Here is a 20448-nt window from a genome sequence, read left to right on the forward strand (position 1 = left end):
TTGTTGAATGTGTACGGATGAATTAGCAAACTGCGATATTCGCACCGGTGTTTCGGAGTTGCCCATTTAAAAAAAGTACGCCTGCGAGTGCTTTGGCCGAGTGTGTTTGAGAGTGTGGCCACGGCTTACTCCAAGAAAAAAACGTCCGCGGCGAGGGTTTTGCGGGCAGGAAGTGGAGGAACCTCCCTCATAGCTTGAGTCGCGCACGTTCTTGACGACGCAGCCACTCTTCTCTCCTCGGAGATCTTCACAGCCGATACTCCACCCCCAGAAGGGTCCCCGTCTCCACTACCCCTCTTCCTCGCCGCCCCCTTTTCTTCCTCCGGCCACGCGACCCCCCCTCTCTCTCCCTCCCGTCCACCCGCAAATCCATCTTCCGCCGTTCTGTTGCGCGTGTGTGACCGCAGTATGCGGGGGCCGCCGTCCTTGCTCCCCGAGTTCTCTCAGTGAGGAACCCAAAAGTCGTTTTCGGTGTCTCGGATGCTGTGTGAGGGCAGGGAACCCCTCGCCCCTGGGGGCGGAGCACTGACTTAGAACCTGCCCCGCCGCCCTCTCTTCGGCTAGGAGGCTTCTTCCTTCTTCTCCCCTCGAATTCTGCCCCCTACCCCGTCGTCGTACCCCCTCCCCCGCCCAGACATGTTCCCTGTCGCCTGACCTGCCCGGCCGGCGAAGTGCACTCCACCCACGCAGTCTGACAGGGGCCGCCGCGGCGGACGCGGATGCGTTGACGGACCATCGAGAGTAAGGCCTTGCGGCGAATTCACGACCATGGGTAACGACCGCCGCAGCATGTTTCTTTTTTTCGTCTATCTTCCACTTCTGTTGGAGTGTGACTCGTGCATTTGCTGTTTTGAAACTGTGGTGTATGTTACGAAAGGATGTTTTCTTATCGTTTGTTTAGGATTTCGCAGCTTACTGTCAAGAATCGCGTTTCTCGGATTTGTCTGGCGTGTAAAATCTGTGGTGAAATATATGCAGTCGCTCCAAAGAGAGTAATTTGAGCTCCCAATTGGGGGGGAAAGCTTGTTTATATATATATATATATATTTATATATTTAATAGAAAGGATGATTGTGAGGTGTGGTTATAGTAACGGTGGAACTTGTATTTTAAGATCAGTATTTCCACATCCTCACCACGGTGTACCTGAATTTTGACGAGGACCGTTCTTATCTTGTCTGAAGCGTTTTTATGCAGTTTATTCCGTGAACCCCTCAAGTCCATGCGTAATGCACCTTCTTCTTCCGTGCGAAATCACGTTTCTGCTCCTCCGGAGAGAGGTTTTTGACTCTTTTATCTTGTGCGTGTCGTTCCCCAAGACACCGCTGTCTGTCATCTGTCGCCAATTTTGTTTCTGACGTGCGTCAATCAGTATTTCGCGTCCGTTAGCCTTAGAGCCGCTGGCGGAGTCTAATAGCTCGCTTCTTCGCGCTTGGACCTATTTATCGTTTCCATCGCCCTTATTTTAGGAGGAATAAATCGGAAGGAATGCGATTGGCGTGTGTTATTTCCGTGTCTCGCGTGTGCGGTCCGAGGGTTCAATTCCGTTGCAGGGGCGTTTCGGCCGTACGGGCGGCATCGATCGCGCGCCCTCGCACCAAACTCCGCATCGTCTAGGGGAGACGGAGCGGGAGGGACACGGGCTGACTTATTTAGCGTGGGAACTTTACTCCGCGAGCAGAGTATCGGAATTTGATGATAACTCAACCTCCTCATCACTCCGCAAACCGGCTGCTTTCTATAGATTCGTAATGTGTCGAATTTCGTTAAACGGTTCAATCATGGATTGGTCTCTTATATTTGAAAGAAAGCGGGTAATATCGTCGTTTTTATCATTGCCGTTCAATGGTGAAAATCTAACATATGTTACCGAAGAGAAGTCTTAATTGTTTAAAAAGCCTTAGTGCAAGAATTTTTCCAGTTAGGTTTTGTTATTTGGAATGATTCGTAGACATTGCCTTTCCGCATTTATTTTTCATTTTAACATACTCGTCAATTAATTTCAATCTCATTATATACTACAGAAAATTAAAATAAATTGAAAATTGCTCTATTTTGTCTTAATGTCCCGCAAATATAGCGAAGTACGACTTTTCAAACTTCAGTTTATCCTGTCGTCCATATTGCTACTCGTGTAATGCATATTTTTATTGCGTCGCCTTGGTTGGGTGAATCGAGTCATCGGCCCCGCGTAGTGTTAAGGGGTGCATCGGCAGTTACCATCGGTGTTGGCATTTCGTTTGGGAACAGTTACAGTGTCGGCGAATCTGTTTCCAATGGTGGAACCCAACGTTGTTTCTTGCCATATGGTGCGTTTTGGAATAATATTCAAGTGAATTGTAGGTCCATATCTCACGGTAATGGTATTAGCAAAAATGCAAACCTTGCTGCGTGTCTCAAATTTTAGTAGAATGGGTACCGTTCTCTGTCACCGTCATGTAAGATATGTATTGGGATTAAAATTAGTTTTTAAGGTGGATTTCCTGCAAATTAAACTCGAAGAAATGAATATCTATGAATTTATTAGCTGAAAAACACGAATTTTGCATGCCAACCGAATTCTTGAAATTTGTTACCTAAGTAATAGATGAAACGTTAAACACTTAGCGGATAACATTTTATAAAAGTGAATGTATTCGAAAAAACCTAGGTCAAAAACATGTTTTTTTTTCAAATTATCCTGTAGCAGTTTTTTTCCAAACTTGTTGAATGCCTCAGTAACGTCATTGAAGCATCTCTGCTTACATAAGATATTTATTATCCAAGCTAACTTCAGAGCTTCCGCATCGTGGCATTTGCAACAATTGGAAGCTGGAAAAAATTAGAGGTGGCGTTTTTCATTGAAAAGTTGTGGGAAGACTTCCGAGAGGCATTCAAGCTGTGGTAATTTTCGAAAATAAACAGGAGAAGGTGAGTTTGTTCTCCGGATGGCCCTATAAGGTATTCACTGAAAAAGTATTATCCTCGTATTCAGCGAAAATTTTAAGCTGTCATCCACTCTTCATCAATTTAGTCATGATGATTTGGTTGGTCTCTACGTGTGGATAAATAAATATTGACGTACGTCTTGGCTCAGGAAATTTCATTTTTGGCCAAGTTGTTTCTTATGCTCTAGTATCCAATGCGCTATCAAAGTGATTAATTTCGACGCAAATCAGCTCTTGTGCCGCACACATTCTCGAATCTAATCTCCGAAACTGCTATACACACGGAAAAATGTCTATTCACCTCCCCCACCACCCCACCAGCTCTTAGTCACTCGGTATTCCTTTGTCTGTTAGCAAAGTCGAAGAATGAAAATTTGAAAATATAGTTGGTTGGGAAAAGAAATTCTTATAGATAATGCTTTTAGCTTTAGCCCGTGGTGTAACGTGGTTCTCATTGCTAGCTGCCCATAACTGCTACTCCGTAAATAGGGCGATGACTGCTGTGGGTACACCGATATACACACCAAATGATATGACCAATGTCAACTCCTTTGTTTCCGGTTATAGTGTCTCGCACTTCAGGTATTACTTCCTTCTTCAGTTCCTAATACTTTCCCCGTCCATTTCCTGTTTTCTTTGTCTGTATGCCTCGCTTACCCAACATCTTTACCTCTATTCCAGTCTTCAACATACCACTATCTCTGAATATCTCGTCCATCCAATGTTTTCTTTTCCCAATTAATTGCTTCTTTTCTATTTTAATATTTTCTCTCTAAAGTTTATTTTCTCCTTTCGTCTTATGTATTGCCCTCAGAAGGCACAGAAATCCATTCATTGACGGACTAAAATCTTTACCAGCTGTAAATACTCGTGTAACTGACTGGCTCAGCTCCCGTCTGCCTTCATTCGTTCTTTCGAACTCTCACCATTCCTATACCATACCTCTGTTTAAAAGTTCAAAAACAGGCGAAAACAGACAACCCGTATTCCCTTGCCCATCCGAAATTCTCCTTTCGCTATCCTACTTGTGTATTCTAATCCATATGCGTAGAAGTTTCGAAATAGTCGCCTATCCCTCCAGTCCACTCCCATCTTTTGCATAATGTGTTAACTTAGTAACTCGTCCTAGTAACTTGCAGACTCTAATCTTTCGAGCGTCTGTCGGGTCCAGGAAGGCAACTATATTTTCCTTTTGTAATTGTTCTCATTATATATTCATCCTGGAACACACTTTTTCTTAGTGTCAACATCATACACTCACGTATGAGTTGACTCATTCTCTGATGTATTTCAATTCGTTGCCCTGGTACATATTCTGTTTTCCGCTTTCGAATCGTCTCTCCTCTAGGGTCCGCATGAGTTTCATCCAGCATTTGATCAAAATTACGATCCTAGTCTGCGTAATTTCTGTAACAAGGGAATTGATGGATCGCTTTGTTAATCCATGTTTACTAATATATATTTCAATTTTTATCGTCCTGTAAATCCCGTTTTTTACCATGCAAACGAACGTCCGTGTTCTTGTTTGAAATTGGTGTTAATTATTATTAAACCCTTTCTCTTGCAAAATCCAACTTGAATCATTGCAATCATTTCCCGTTTTTGATACGTGCTGCCTACCCGATTCTCATCAAATTCCTTCGTCCACAAATGCTGTCCGTTCTCCCCTCAGCGTCGTTTTTTTCTTTCAGTGATGTTCTCAAGTATTTCCTATAGTTGATCGTATACTAGAGGCGTACACACTCTACTTTTAAATTGGTTTTATCTTCTTTTACCCCTACAATCTGTAAACTAACTCAACTCCAGTAGTACTGTCTGCACTTCATTCATTCTCTCTTCACAATTGTCGTAGCATATTTAAAAGCCTCACTGCTTCTTTGACAACTTTCTTGTTTGATATTTTCTAACTACAATGTTTCCAGCATCATGTTAGGATTGGATCATCCCATGCCTCAATTATAACAATTGCAGTCCTGCTCGATTTTTTACTGCTGCTATTGACTAAGCTATGCTTAGTCAATAGCAGCAGTCTTTTTTGTGATGATCGCGGAAATCTTGCCTCTCCCTACTGCTAGATGCGACACCGTCCCTATAATGCTGTTCCCCTTGGTTACGCGGACTCATTATTGTAATGCTTCCGTTTTCCATTATTTGTTTTTACTGGGGGAATATTTAGGTGATTTTCTCTATATATTCCCCAAAAGTATTTTAACGTAACCCTATCATTTAAATGTCGGTCCTCTAAATTCAGATGCGTGTATCAATGCTATCGCATTACTGAAATACGGACGCCGCGGTGATTACCTTCAGCCTATTTTATATTACTTACCTTTTCACGAATCTGGTTATAATAAACCTTGCTCATCGCCCTCATCCGGCAAGGATGAGGGCAATGAGCAATGCTTCCGCTGGTACAGCTCTCGAGGTGATCCGTAAGCGTAAGCTCCTGGACTAAGTCAATTCTCTTTAGTCCATTGGGTTGGAAAATATCATAAATTGCATTAAAATAAGCAGTGGTGACGTGTACGTGATTTTTATAGAAAGCTCTTTCACCTTACCTATTGTTTGTATTGATATTTCAAATTTGCTCTTTTTGTTCATGACATATTTGGTTTGGGAGAGAGCAATGTTCCAGTGGACGCGGGTTTTTTTCTAGATATTAAAAACTTCGACATAGTACCTATAGTACCATAGTAAACCGCTCACAAAGCTGGAAGCTTATGGTATAGATAAAAATATCCTGGGCTGAATTAACGGTTTTTTGAAAGATAGCGTACTAAGGGTAGTCAAAGATGTATTCGTTAAAATGCAGTAGAAGTCACTCCAGGTGCTCCCCATGGAAATGTTATCGAACCTATTTTATTCCTTCTCTATGTTAACAGCATTAACTCCGTGGTTAAGAGTAAGATATGTTTATTTGCCGGCGATGCACTGGTATACTGAGATATTCGTAGTCCTCAGGATAAATTAGCGTTAGTAAATGACCTTGACGCCATACAATGTTGGTTCGACGTTTGGAAATTGAAATCAAACTTAAAAAAGTGCTTGATGATGTATTTATGGAATAAGAGCAGTTCCCCCCCGAACGCCTGGTGCATGTGGAATACCGAAATAGAAAGTTTTGGCTCGATTAAACACTTGGGCATTACCCTCACTCATAACTTCTGGGTGAAACACATCCGGGAAATATGTGGACAAGCTAACAATAAATGAGGATTTATTGGAAGAGTGTTGGGTAAATGTGTCGAGAAGGTGAAAGAGTAATTTTATCTTTCGCTGGTTATGACTCATTTAGAATATTCTGCTAGTAAATGGGATCCTAATGCTGTTGGATTGATTGCCAAAATAGATCGCGTGCATTGTTGATGAGCTAGATTGGCAACACGTTGTTATGATAAACTGAGTAGCGCATTTAACCTTCGCTCCTGGAGCGAAGATTAAATTACAGATTAGATATCCTGCGTTAATTGTAAGGATATCTCAGTAGCGATGATGTTGCAAATGTATTATCACCCCAATCGTGCTACGGTAGGAGAGATAATGTTAATAAAATTACAGAGATTATGTGTAAAACAGATTGATTTAAGGTGCTATTTTCCCACGAATGATAAGGGATCAGAAAAACATTATCCAGACGCACTAGGTTGGAAAAGTATTTTGCGTCAAAAGTAGTTTGGTGTGTACTCCCCCCCTGCCACACCCTTTAGGTGGCTTTCAGGATATCACGTAGATTGATAGATATATAACAATATCAAAGTCGTATGAGGCGTTCTAGGAAGCGGGCTGGTGAGAGGGGAGGGGAACACGGAAAGCAGGGAATCGGCTTGCACGATAGGATGGCTATTAAGCGGGAAAAATAAAACTCAGGGTACGAACCCTCGCTAACTAAATCGCTATTCATTTCACGATATAAAATTCCCGATGTACATGGAACGTTTTGGCCAATTTCTGCTCGATTTTTTTCGCGATGAGTTTCCCTAAACCCTTGCGAATACTCCTTAAACAGTTATAAATGTCTTTATGGCTAAATACGACAATTAATCTTTGGTATTTAGATTAAAGTAACTAAGGAGGTATGGCATCACAGGCCTTTATTGGTCGTGCAAATTTGGAGATTTAGGGAGGGAAGAGGACTTCATGAGAGAGAGATAGGTGAGGTTATGAAGTCTTCACTTGATGAGGTAGGGTGGTGAGCGCTGGTTCCTGGTTCATCTCTTATTCGGTAACGAACGCATTTGGGGTATTGATCTGGAGCAGTTAAAAGCTCCCTTGTACACCTAAGAGGTAATAATTTTTAAAATAAGCGTACAGATTAATAATTTTTAGGTCCAGTTTAAGATTTAATCACGCCTGAGCCAATTGCGATCACCCTGTTTTTAAGCTCCTGCCTGCGTTAGGGGCTGGAAAAATTACAATCCAGTCATGGAAAGTTATTATCACAATTCCTGATGATCCAATGTTGAAAAAAATCTGGAGATCGTACTGGCGTACCTACTCCATAGTTTTCTTTAGCATGTGCTGTTCGCAATAGTGGTAGAAAATTAATATTATTCTTAACCTAGATTTATGAAAGCATTTTTATGGACATGGCTTTTCCATTTATAGAATTAAAGGTTTTATTTTTAATGTTTTGCCCTCCAATGTAATATTGTGTCGCGATTTCATTTAATGGGAAGTTATTTCCATAACGTTCTCGTATCTTTCTTGTCAACCCAAGGGAGATATCTTGTTTGCTTTCCGGAAAGGAGGCGATTCATCTTACCAGAGAGCTTGTTAAACAGGGGTGTATTCGATATTTTCCGTGTGCTCAAATCCTTTTCTTTACAGAAAGACTTCTCGATGACTATGATCGATGCCTACTTTATGGAAAGTAAATCTCTCTTGTGATAGCATTTACTATAGCTCAATTTTCTTAAGCCTTCACCAACAACTACCGATGAAATGGAAGGAAAGTTTATGGTGTGATTTTTTTTTAGTATTTAAGTTTTGTTATTACACTATGTGCATTAATATTCACGAGTTCGTTGATAAGAGCTTTCTCGGCATTGGCGAATGACGCCTTATTTTTCCAGATCTCATGTACGAATCTGGAACATAATAATAAATCTAATCATTTAGCTTAATAATTTTGCAATCATAGAGTAGTACTCACTAATTATGGTAATAATTTCATTAATCAGATCGGAAGAAGTTATTCTTTAATAATGTAGTCTGCGGAGTCATTTGATGGACGATAATATAAATCTGTTATTTATTTAGGATTATATTCATCATTTAGGTTATATCATCAGGTGTTTTGTTGGTCTACTTGTTTAAGTTGCATATGAGAATAAAGTGATTTGAATATGCGAGTATTTAAAAGTTCTACTACCCAAAGGTTAAGAGGAAAGAGGAGGTGAGGTGTGAGGAAGGAGGTGAGAGCAACGTTCGTTTTTGTGCATTATAGTTCATCATGGAAGGGGGCGTTTGGATAATGACTTGGGAGTTTAAAGGACTCAAATCCAGATTTATCTGAACAGAATAAGCCCAAATTGTTTGTTACCAGAATTTGCTCATATAATATTTTTGTGTATAACCTAACCATAGGGGAGGCTACTGCCCCCTACCCGGAATATGTGAATTTCATGCCTCTCAAGGCTTGAAATTTGCACTCTATGCTCTCTTTGCTTTGAAATTTGCTCTACCCTCTCTTATCAATCCCAAAATCTCCCCTAGTAATCCCAAACTTCCTGTTGTCTCTTGGTTTTTCTATTACTGTGAAATTATGTGTACTTAACTATTGACAAGTGACCAAATGGGAAAAAAACAATGCGAGTTAATGTTTAACAATAAAGCTCAATGAAATTGAGATGTTTGTTCAGTTTAAGATATTTTCCCTTCATTTTTTCAAATGTCATTAATTTTCATCATTGTGTCATTTTGTGCTCTTCCCTGTGGTATGGATGTGCTGGACTTACAATAACCTCTCTGCGTGAGTGTTTTGTGAATTATTCTCTTCATTAAATATTTCATTGCATGCCCTTTTTAGCATTCATTTTACTTGGAATACTGTATGCTTTCTCTTTCCTGTTCTGTGCTAGCATTGAATGTTACTGCACGAGAATTTTTGATCACATAAAAATGTAACCAATTTGCTTGACAGCTTAACTTAGGACTTAGTGCGTGTGTGTGTGTGTGTGTGTATGTGTGTGTGTATATATATATATATATATATATATATATATATATATATATGTATATAATACTACTCGTTATACTGAAAAATATACGTTATATGGGTTAATTGTTTTGTTATTCAAGATCTTCAATTGTTTCTAGAAATTCTAAAACTAGCCCACAACTTTGGGTGGGTAGTGAAAAAAGTGAAAGGCCTTCGGTTTTTTCTATTTGTGCGCGAAATGGGGAGTACATAATATACATAGATGTCTGCCGCCAATATTCCTCATTTAAGTGGGGTTTATGATGGACTTTTTTTCTTTTTTATAGTGTTAATGATGTGAATGAAATTATCCACGGAGCTTAAAACTAGGCTAATCTATAAAAAATCATCAAATTATCTAATCATAGGCAAGGGCCAAAGAAAAATCAACAAAATATGCGATAGTACACTATAAAGTAAATTAATCTTTGTAGTCACTTAATGAGAGCCGAGCAAACTCATTGAGGATTGATGGGGCCTTGTAAGCGAACGAACGAATTCATTTCTAGACTTCCGACGCGGGTCGATAAGGTTGGCTATTCACATTATAATTGTGTGGTCTTGAATTAAAGGCTTCTCTAGATAATTGGATACTGATTTTTGCTCTCACCAACTCTTATGTTCCTCAAACTGCTTTTTTCTCCCTTCTCTTCCGACATTTGCATCACAATTCAAGTATTTTACTGTCTACCTGCATGCACCTTCTGTTAATGGATCTTCACTTTTTATTATTGAATCAAAGGGTTTCAAATGCATATTTGCAATGTATGTTCCAACCACCTGTTTACTTTGTAAATGTGTCACAATCATTTAATAATATGTAAATGTTTGACTTAATTAGCACATTTTACGTTTTTATGTATAAACGTTAATTAGGGATTTTATCGATATTAAAATGACTTAAGTATGCTATATTAACACCATGTACAGTCATTCATAAATTATCGGGCATTTTGCACATACCATGTTAAATAATACCTGGGGTGACACTATCAACAGCTTTACGCATTACGCAATTTTGAGAGCCGGTGAACTTAGTGATCGTCCAGTCACAGCTTCCGCAAATACAAGTGTGAAGTAATATTTCGAAATTTGTGAAAAATATCCATGTACTTATCACATTGTGGATGGTTCTTGAATGGTAGACCAAACAAATGGAATGGCCGTTGATGTGCATTAGGACTTAGTAGCATACACGTTATTTAGCCCCAGGACCACTCCCCTTTTTCTCTCATCTCGGGGTTATCGCGATATGACGAACTCTAACCCAAGATTAGTAATAGTTGACGCATCCTTCACTCCGATAAGAAATGGGGAGGCTTGCTATTGATCTTCAATTTTAATGGTTATTATCCAATGAAAAATATATTCCCTATATTATGATTTGACTCTTTTTTTTTAAATTTCTGCGTGAATATTCGAAATATTGAATTTTTTTAGTAGCTATGTAAATACAGCTAGGTTCTTGTATGCGTAGAGAATGCAATTTAACTCTATAGAGAGCTAGTTGTGTTGCCGTTGAAGTTAATATCTACATTCTGAGGGGAAATTCGATGGGGAGATCCCCCTTTTGAATATCAAGAAGTGGTTTACCTACTTGAAATTCCAGGTCCACTTGGCTAAGACCTTATTCCATTGTTCTCTACTATCAATTAATTTATGAAGGATTTCATAGGCTCCCATCTCATAAGATGGACATTTGGAATTATTGAACTGGAAATCTAATAAAATTATTCGCCCAGGAATTCATATTTGATGCTACCTTTTTGCATGGAATGACGCTGGAAAAGTCATGGTGGGAAATACTTATAGATAGAAACCTATGTACATTATAAAATATTATAAATCGTGGATGCGATACCTAGGAGTTCCTAATTGGAGCAGATTCGCTGATCATTTTGCCTTGACGTACTCTCCATTGCAGACGAACCAGTCTCGGACCCTGATCCTCCGCGGGCGCTACCTCCCGCTGGTGGGGGGGAGGAGGAGCAGGCCCGGGCCCCCCGGGCCGAGCCGAGGCCAGAGCCAACGGGCTACAACATGGCCGTCTACGCCGGCAACTTGTTCCTCTTAAGGTTGGCCCTGCCGCTGGCCCTCGCCGCGGGTGAGTACACTCATGGTAACATTTATTCTCACGGCCCTTCAGGTACGGTGAATGCCGCTTCACCGTGCCTGAAGCTGACTGTTCGTTGTTAAGCCGTTGACATTGCGGAAAACCACGTAAATTTGGACTTCTGTGCACCGATTGTCATACTCTCTAGTAGGGAGCCATGACATCAAGCAACTGTCGGAGTTAATTTTTGTTGAGACCGAACTCCAGTTCAGTGATTAATTTCTATGCAGTGAATAAGATCCAATTATGTGATTGATCTTGTTAATTTTCAACTTTGAAGTCTGCATGTAATCCATAAGTACCGGAATCAATGGAGATGACTGTTGTCGATTAAATGACTTAGTAGTGAGCAGCTTGCGATTCTGTGGTATTGGTAGTTCCCTAATTTTTAATTGCTTATATTAAACCTTTTAAACTTTTATTTGAAAGACTTAACGATATCAAAATATAATGTTAACTCTTACTATTCCTCCTATGCACGGAAGTAAACGGTATTATTCTCCCATCCATTGTAACCCGATCCTTAAGACTATGTCCTGCAATTGCGTCAGATAAGTAAGTGATGAAGCAGTGTAAGTATTACGTGGACTCATGATAGTTTTACGTCTCTATCCTAACTTTCCAATCCAGCCCACGGGCTGTACGTTATGATACCGGATGGATAACAACGTCATGACAGTAAATTAAATATATGTAGTCCGTAGTTTCCGACTTATTGGGTCTTTTACTTCTCTGAATAAAATAATGTGCACTTATCATTGATATTGCTATAGCTTTGTTCAGTAAGTTACTTCCCTCACTGTCATTGTATTTCATTTCGGGCGGTATGCATATACCGAAACGAAGAAATTGCGCTCGTTGAATTAATACAATTCTGTGCGAGATGTCGTTTGCGTGTAATGCTTTTAGTTCATAGGTTTCTTCGGCGTTCTACTGCTGTATCTATTGGTTTCTTGAGCGTTTCTACAGTCCGTATCTGGAGGATGTGCCATAAACATTATACGCGGGTGAAATACCGGACATAATATATTCGTCCATATCATTCCGCGGAAGGCTAAGACAAAATGGAGCTGGTGTTAATTATATGGGGTGTCGATGATGACAGCTTATAAAGTAAATTATTACCCTTGTGCTTCAAATTGTAATGGAGTGCATTGAACTCCTCAAAGTTTTCTTCCTATTTTTTGTGGCATTATTTGTAGGCTTCTCTTAGAATGCGATGTTTTGGTAGCAGGAATCCATCTCCTCTGGCTATCATATATCGAAGCAAGTCGTTATTCTCAGAATAAATCCATATCCTCGACAGTTAATCACGTGCCTCTTTCCGTGAAGGCAGTTTAAGTGTTTAAATGAAATTAATTATATCACGCGGTCAGTGATGAAAGGCGTTTGTAAAGTTGAATGATGTTCCGTGTCATCCCTAATGGGATTAAGAGGAGTGTTATTCGAATGATGTTGAAAATAACAGCTGAAATTGACTAAAGTGCTATAAATTGTTCAAATTAGTTTGAGTAATTAGAATTTTAAAACACTGCGGCAGTCCAGTGGCGCAGTGAGACTTGCGTTGGCTATTTAAGCATGTACTCAGTTCTCACGGGAAACTACCAATTAACGCGTGAACACATTAATGCATTTTGAATAGCTTACATTGAAATGTTCCATATTTATTAGAATATGTTCACCTCTCTCTTCCTAAAGCAAATCCTAGCGGCATTTCAACGGACGGATAGGCTAAGCTATTTGTTCATCGAGTGATTACTTTCAGTGCCGTTCGTGTTGCTTTGAATACAGGACGTGTGGCGTTCGTCCACGTCATTGGAGGTGAATTTGGAAAACGTAACCTCAAAACAGAATTTTGGCGATTTTGACTTTATGGCGATTTGGCCGTGGCTGTTAGATACCTTAAAGCATTATTGTTTATTCTACACACAATATGAAAAATTGCTTATTACTTCTTTCTTACAGTTATACCGTCAGAGAAACGTAGATTATAGAAAAAATACTTTGCCATAAGTATTTTTGTTGGAAAAACGTTTTCAGTAGATAACTATGGCGAGGAATGAAATCGCTAGCGGATAACAACGAAAATCATAGTACATATATCTCCCAAGAAGCTGTGGGAAAGAACGCAACAGTAACTTTTAACTCATCATCAGCTAGTGCATCCGCTAATTTGTATTACAATGCAACAATTTCAGAGTGTAAAAATCATTCACCTTGACTGGGATTCGAACCCAGATCCCTCCATATCCGGTCGACTGATTTAGCCACTTAAGCTATTGAGGCGACCTCTTAAATTCTGAAATTTTGGGGCTTTTAAAGGAACAAGATGTGATGAAATACCTTACATGCAATGTCACAGGCATTCGTAGTCGTGCGCGACGCGCCGCAGTCCACGAGGTTAAAGCCAACTTTTAAACACTTTGGCTGTTGATACCATGACAAATTTCCAAAGAAACTACGGGAGATGCCGCATCATCTTGTTCCTTTAAAAGGCCCAAAATTTTCGAGTTTAAGATGACGCCTCGGTAGCTTAACTGGCTAAAGCAGTCGACCGAACATTGAGGGATCTGGGTTCAAACCCTAGTCTAAGTGAAAGATTCTTACACTTTGAAATTGTTGCATAGTACATTTTTATTATTATTCCTCAAATAAACACTTTTTGGCTTGTTTTTTTTAGCCTTGAAATTTTTTCTCCAAGAGGAGAAAAGAATAAATATACAGTTAGTGAGTTTGTTCTTTCAAGTAATGAGTCCATAGATATTGTGTCATTGCCATAATGTTGACTGTGTTTGACCACTCGTGTGCACAGCTCCCTTAGAATACGCCCCTAGTTTGACCTTTCTGATTCAAGAGTGTACAGTCATGTCGTTGGGAATAAAAAGAAATACATGAACTGAAGCATTCAACGTACATAAATTGAAACGTTTTCGAGGACTCTTAGCAAGATCTGTCCCGCACATCTACTTTCCATTGATAAACAAGTGGAATACCGTTTTACTCTAGTTTCCCTGTTGACTTTCCTGAACTTGGGAGGCCAAATCTAGTTATCAGTTTGATGTTAATGGACAGTTCGGAGGCAATAACTCTTTGTGTACGAACCATGTGGTCAAGGCCCTCTGAGAATATTTGCCCACCATCGACAAATGATTCTAGTATAAAGTCGAGTGCACGTCATACCGTGAAGATTGTCTCGACCAAGCATATGTAAAGTAGAAATGCTATATGCAGACATGCATTTTCCACAAATGATCATGAACCATTTCAAAGAACATAATTTCCGGGCTGAAGTACAGCTGACCTGTCACCGAAGTGGCGGAAAGAGGGATTTCAGGAGGTTAGTTAACCTATGTCGCCTTTATCACGAGGCCTTCGTTTTTGTGCTCACACTCAGAATTCCCAGTTTCCTTCGGTCTTTTTACTCCATAGGAAACCTGTTGGTTTACGGTGGGCCGTGAATTGGATCCGAATGAAGATAATTTTGTTTCATTTGGGTTTTTCCCTATTATGAATAATTTAGAAGAGAGCGAAGTATACGTTCTACTTTTGTAAAAACATCCGCGATTTAATTGGAGGGAAAGCAGCAAATCTTCATAATGCTGTCATATACTCCTCGTAAGTAAATATTTCTTTCAGCTCTCCCTATAACCAGCATCCCGCTTTCCCCTTTCTTGTTCAACTCTCCTTAATTACGCCCAGTACCTCGGCAGCCCCCTTTCCTACCGATGTATTTAATATTGTTGTAAGTCCTGCCGATATTTAAACTCACATGAATGTTTTTCTATGATACAGGGTGAGTTCCGAAAGTAATGCAATTATTTGTTTTGAAGTAATTCATTGAACAGATTTTCAGAAACATTTAAAATTCTTCAAAGGACTGCCCTTGGGCCTCTACACATTTTTTTCCAACGACTCAGCCATGACCGGTACGCGCCCTGGAAGGCGTCTTCGGCTATCTCTCGCAAGGTCTTAGTTACGGCTGTTTGGATCTTTTCTATGGACGAAAAACAGGTTCCTTTCAGAGCTGCCTTAATCCGAGGGAACAAAAAGAAGTCTGCTGGGGCGAAGTGAGGACTATAAGGGGGAGGGGGTGGGCAGCGTTAGCACCTGGTGTTTGGCCTGGAACTCGCGGACTCGTAGCGCGTTGTGGCAAACACCTTGGGCGCCAGCTTGGCGCACACTTTCCCCATCGATAAATCTTCAGTAACAATGCGAAACACAACAGCAGACGACAAGTTCAGTTCATTAGCAGCCATCTTGATCCTCAATCGACGGTGAGAATCCAGCAATTGTCGAACACGAGCCACACACTGTTGTCGGTTTTGCTGGTTGACGGCCGCCCAGAGCGTTGTTCATCGTGAACCTCTTCCCGGCCCTCCTTTAAGTCCTTTAACTACCTCTAAACTTGTGATTAGGATAGAGCAGAGTCCCCGCAAGCCTCAAGAATCACTTTGTTAGTCTCCCCAAGAGAATTTTTTAGTTTAGCACGAAATTTAGTGATCGCGTAACGTTGCTCGATCGTGGATTCGCACGGTCGGTGCGCAGAGGTTTAAAATAACTGACATTCCGCCGCTTCCACAGCTTGGAGAGCTCTGAGACCGGTTTCTTGGCAAAGCTTAGGGTCATCCTCCACCTATTCCAAGTGGTTCGATCCCACTCCGACCAATAGGAGCGGCGCGGAAAATTCAATAGCATTAGTTTATGAACGCATCCTGTATGTATATTACACATTTCTGGGCGAACGGGGGAAAATTTTCCTCGATGTTGATTACATCCTTCTGCGCTGATAGCTTAAGGGTCGTGAAAGGTTCAAATTTCTTTATATTTTCATCATTTTTATGCGAATGGCCTAAATAGGTACCCGAACACGACCATCCCATAAGCTTAAAAACGTACCAAGATGTCATTCACCCAACTCGAATGGCTTTATGGCCCATTATGAAAGATCCGCGGTAGAATCCTTCGATGTCGGCATCGGGGCGATCGGAGGACGCCCTGTGATCCACGAGGGCTGGTGTTTCTTCTTTGGATCCCGCATCGCCATTCTTCTCTTTCCTCCTCTGCTCCCCTTATTGGTGCGTCTTCTCCAGTTACTTTCTCCGGCTTTCCCCTCATTTTCGTTCGCGTCTCGGTTTAACCTCGGCCCGCCCTCCTTCCGAAGCTCTCCCACCCACTCCCCCCCTCCCCTTCCTTGCTCGTCTTTTCCTTTCACTTCCCATCTTGAATTTTATCTCTTTTTACTTTCGTTGTGCCATTGCGGTATTGTACTCGCTGCCGTTGAACATGCCGGAAGGACGCAGCGGTGCGGATGTCTGGAACTCGCTCTTACGTAGTTCTTATGGCTCTTGGAACTGAAGCTGAATCAGTAAAAATTAAAGCTTTCCATAGCAGATGGGATGGGAAAAGTCGATAGTTAAAACTTAATTGATAATGGCGTAACCTCTGATAGTCCATCTAAGCATTGCATTTAGCCCTCCCTAATAATATCATTTTCGCATCTTCTGTAGCGTTTTATCCACCTTCTGGTAAAGATATATAATGATATCTTGATGCTTTGTACATACGAAGGGCATACGCTTTATTGGCATGGTACCTTAATTGTCGGATATATGGAGGGCATTTTCAAGCGCCTACTTAGCCGAACATTTTTCAAAAAAATGTTGTAGCCATTCGGTTTGTATTCTTCAGGCTAATTTGTGTGAATGAGCTTTTTTGGATTTATTCAATTAACGCTTGGCAATATTCGAATCTACTGAAATTTATCATACATAAGTTTACCCAGGTCCCATATATCCGCGTCGGCAGTCTCTCGACAGTTATATAAAAAAACACAGTAATCAATATGATTGTTTAATAGGTGAGGATAAAGTTCACATTGTACTACGTCCAACGGTGTGTGAACTACGCACGTCAGAGGTGGGGGGGGGGGGCAGTTCCTTTCCCTGTGGCATCTATGGTTTCCGGGGAACATCTGCTACCAGTAAAATCGTACGGCTTGGGGGAAGATGAGGCATATCCAGAGGCATCACCACGAATAGAACCCATCTCCAGTGAGTTGCCCAGCGTTGTCACCACTGGTATACTTTGACTTTTATAAACGTGTTTTTTAAATGTTCTTGAGCAAACGTACACAGTTATGCGGACGATATATTTTTAAAGTAATTTTGTATATGCTGCAATTTTAATTATGCAAAATTTTTCTCGGGTAAGTCTTTGGGATAACCTTAAGATCAAGAATAACCGCAAAGCATGGGTATTGAGGATTTTTATGACTCTTTAGTACGTGAACCCTTTGGTGTAAAACATCATCAGAAAAGTGAGGGAAATGGTCCTTGCGTAGTAGCACAGGAGTCACACAGTAGTTAATATCTTTCAGATTCTACGCCATTACGTCGTTTACAGTCATTATTGAGAAATCGTTCTCGGACCTCTATTAAATAATACAATTACATAGGAATATGCTTAATTTTTTCGAATAACTTTCTGAGCAAACCATTTCTTAAAACCTTCAATTTTGAACGAAAAGTATGTGACTAAATATCTGGCCTAATTTTTCGTATTGGTTCTAATGTGGAATGGGGCCACAACACTGTGAATTGCGAATGAATATTAGAAAAATGTCCGGTTTCCTATTTTTATGATCTTAACTTGCGGATCTCTCTCTTATGCACTTCCATAAATTAAGTATTCTGTTTCTTTCAGCTGTAGTATTTTCTTGGTCAAATCGCGTTGTAATTAATGGATGGGCAAAAAATTAGCGCGTATATTGGCAAATATTATTAGATTTTTTCGCGGATTAGTGTAAATAATGCTAAATGTAAATAGCACTCTTGGGAGTATCATTCGAGTAGGTTACCGACTACGAACAATGTGATGAAATTCTTTATCCCGACCGAATTTTAAGGAAGTAAACAGGATACGCAGTTTGAAGAGTAGGTACGCGTGCGTTATCACCCCGCGCCTTCCTTGTACACCTTATTTGCCAATGAGCGGGTTTCCTCTCCTACTGTCAGAGTACGCCCACTGTATCTCGCAAAGTGAGCCAATATTGACATTGCCTACTACTGTAGGTGCAATGCTGTGGGATTTTATCATATTATTCTCTTCGATTTCTATGGGCTATTGCGTAGGGATTATTTCTCAAAATATTTGCTATTCCTTCAATAGCAGCTGCATTGTGGGGCCTGGTTGTGAATTGTCGTTCTACCAAGGTGATGACTTCAATTGTGGAATCATATGCATTCGAATGACCATATGCCAAGGTCGTTCCGTTCGATGAGAGTAAATGGAAATGTATGTGTTATAGCGTCGCAGTGGTGCAAAAGGTTATAAAACGATATCTACATGAGCATGCAAAATTATATAAAATTTGCTAATCATAAAGAAATCTAGTGAACTACCTAAAGCTAATAGATTACCTATCATAAAGCCATGTACACGTAAAGTATGAAATAATACATTTAATCGGGGGACAAAATACACTTATTCTTATTGGCAACCGAGTTTGTGGGACGTATAATGCTTTTTGAGCACCTACTAAATACTCGCGGAATACTTGCCACAAAATAATCAGCGGTAATACTGTTCTGCCCCACGGAATCGAATTCGGAGGGTTTTGAAACCGGAGAATACGTATGTTGTTCCGCGGATTTTCATGCAAAATTTATTACGCTGCAAAAATACCCCGGTGTGATATTTTTTACTAAAGAGGTCTCAGTTTTCTGAAATGCTTAATTGCTTGCAGTACTAAACTTATTCGCTAAAAAGTGATCGATGTTTGAAACTGATTCCATTAGCACTAAAATCTTTCCTTCTTAAGCCATTGATTGAAACATAAACCGCGAACTAATTTTTATTTCGCTTATATGCTTGCTAGCATTTAAATATTTTCCATGTATTTATATTTTGAAAAAAATATCACATTACCTTTGCCAACACTAATAATATTCGACGTAGTGGATCAGATTTTGATGAAAAGTGCGAATATAATCGCAGCAGGAATTATAACGTGACCTTGGAGTAAGAAAAATGCCTCTAAAAATTAATCACGTTGTAAACATAACAACCCTTAACAAGAGGGCGTCAGTATTTCCATTTAATATAAATTAATATTACCATTATTGTTTTTATCAACCAATATTATTTCAAACTAATTATATAACAGCAAGCCGTATGAATATTATTTTTATTAACTCTTTGAAACTTTTTAATTAACTTTTAAATCATTCACACCGAAAGTTTAGTGTAAAAAGGAGCTATATTTGGAGTAGACTAAGTACTTCAATCTTAGAAACTTGAATTTCTTTTCCGAGAGAAACCTTACGAATCGGCTAGTCATATAGCTGATATTCCAAAATGTTACCTTGGTGCGTCTTTATTTATTTAATTTTCGCGAAACATAATTGTAAATTGTAGTGGGAATTGTAAAAATCAATACCATGAATGCAACGCCGTGTTTATGATCGATCGATCCCCTAATCAGTCCCGGGACTAAATTTCTTGGCGGTCTAGTCTGCCTGATATAAAAGCAAAAAATTACATTGCGCTTTACTGATTTCATTCATTTGAAGGAACGTGACTGCTTTTCCCCGCTTTATTGTGTTACTTTTCATGGAAATAAGCAAATGCATTGAAAGGACTACATAAAGTAGGAGTATCTCAGGTCATATTGTCTATTGGGGCAATTAATTCGTCTGTTGCACCCGAAAGCAGATCTGGCGGGCATTTTACGATTTTATAAGCCTGAAAATTTAACTGTTATATTTTCGAATAGGGAACTGATTACGTTGTGGTGAATGGTTATGAATGTCGTCTTCTGTTGATAATAGTGTTCGCAACCTCGAAAACGGAATATTTAACTTGAATATTAACGCAGGTATCCTTGGTTTGTCGACATGCACTTCGGTGAATAACACTCGTTGAGCATGTGGGTATTTTTTATGTGTGTCAATCCCAGGAATATTTTGATATGTTATTACTCTGCACAACCAGGTTGTTTGGCAGGGGGTGAATACACACCAGACTAATTTTGACCCGAAAATGACCCTACCGCAGTCAGGCAATGTTATTCTAAGTAGTGCTTCAAAACATAATTTAAACATTTTCAAAAGCGGTCGCCAATTTTCCTGATTTGGAGGATGTTAATACAACGTTGTTGAACTTCAGTCAGATTGGGATATTAAAATGTTGATGCTTTTCATTAAAAAAAT

General features: G+C 39.9%; 1 protein-coding gene across 1 annotated transcript in view; it reads left to right on the plus strand.

Annotated features, from left to right (window-relative positions):
- Positions 1–668: 668 nt before the first annotated feature.
- Positions 669–20448, plus strand: part of Piezo (piezo type mechanosensitive ion channel component) — a 175267-nt gene continuing 155487 nt past the window's right edge. Inside the window, exons 1-2 of the mRNA XM_071584971.1 lie at positions 669–772; positions 11051–11230. Of these exons, the coding sequence (XP_071441072.1) occupies positions 769–772; positions 11051–11230 (184 nt within the window). The 5' untranslated portion in view covers positions 669–768. The remainder of the gene's footprint in view (positions 773–11050; positions 11231–20448) is intronic.

The sequence above is a fragment of the Hetaerina americana genome, unplaced genomic scaffold (genome assembly GCF_022747635.1).
Source record: "Hetaerina americana unplaced genomic scaffold, ioHetAmer1.1.p SCAF_1, whole genome shotgun sequence".
In the NCBI taxonomy this organism is placed as follows: Eukaryota; Metazoa; Arthropoda; class Insecta; order Odonata; family Calopterygidae; genus Hetaerina; species Hetaerina americana.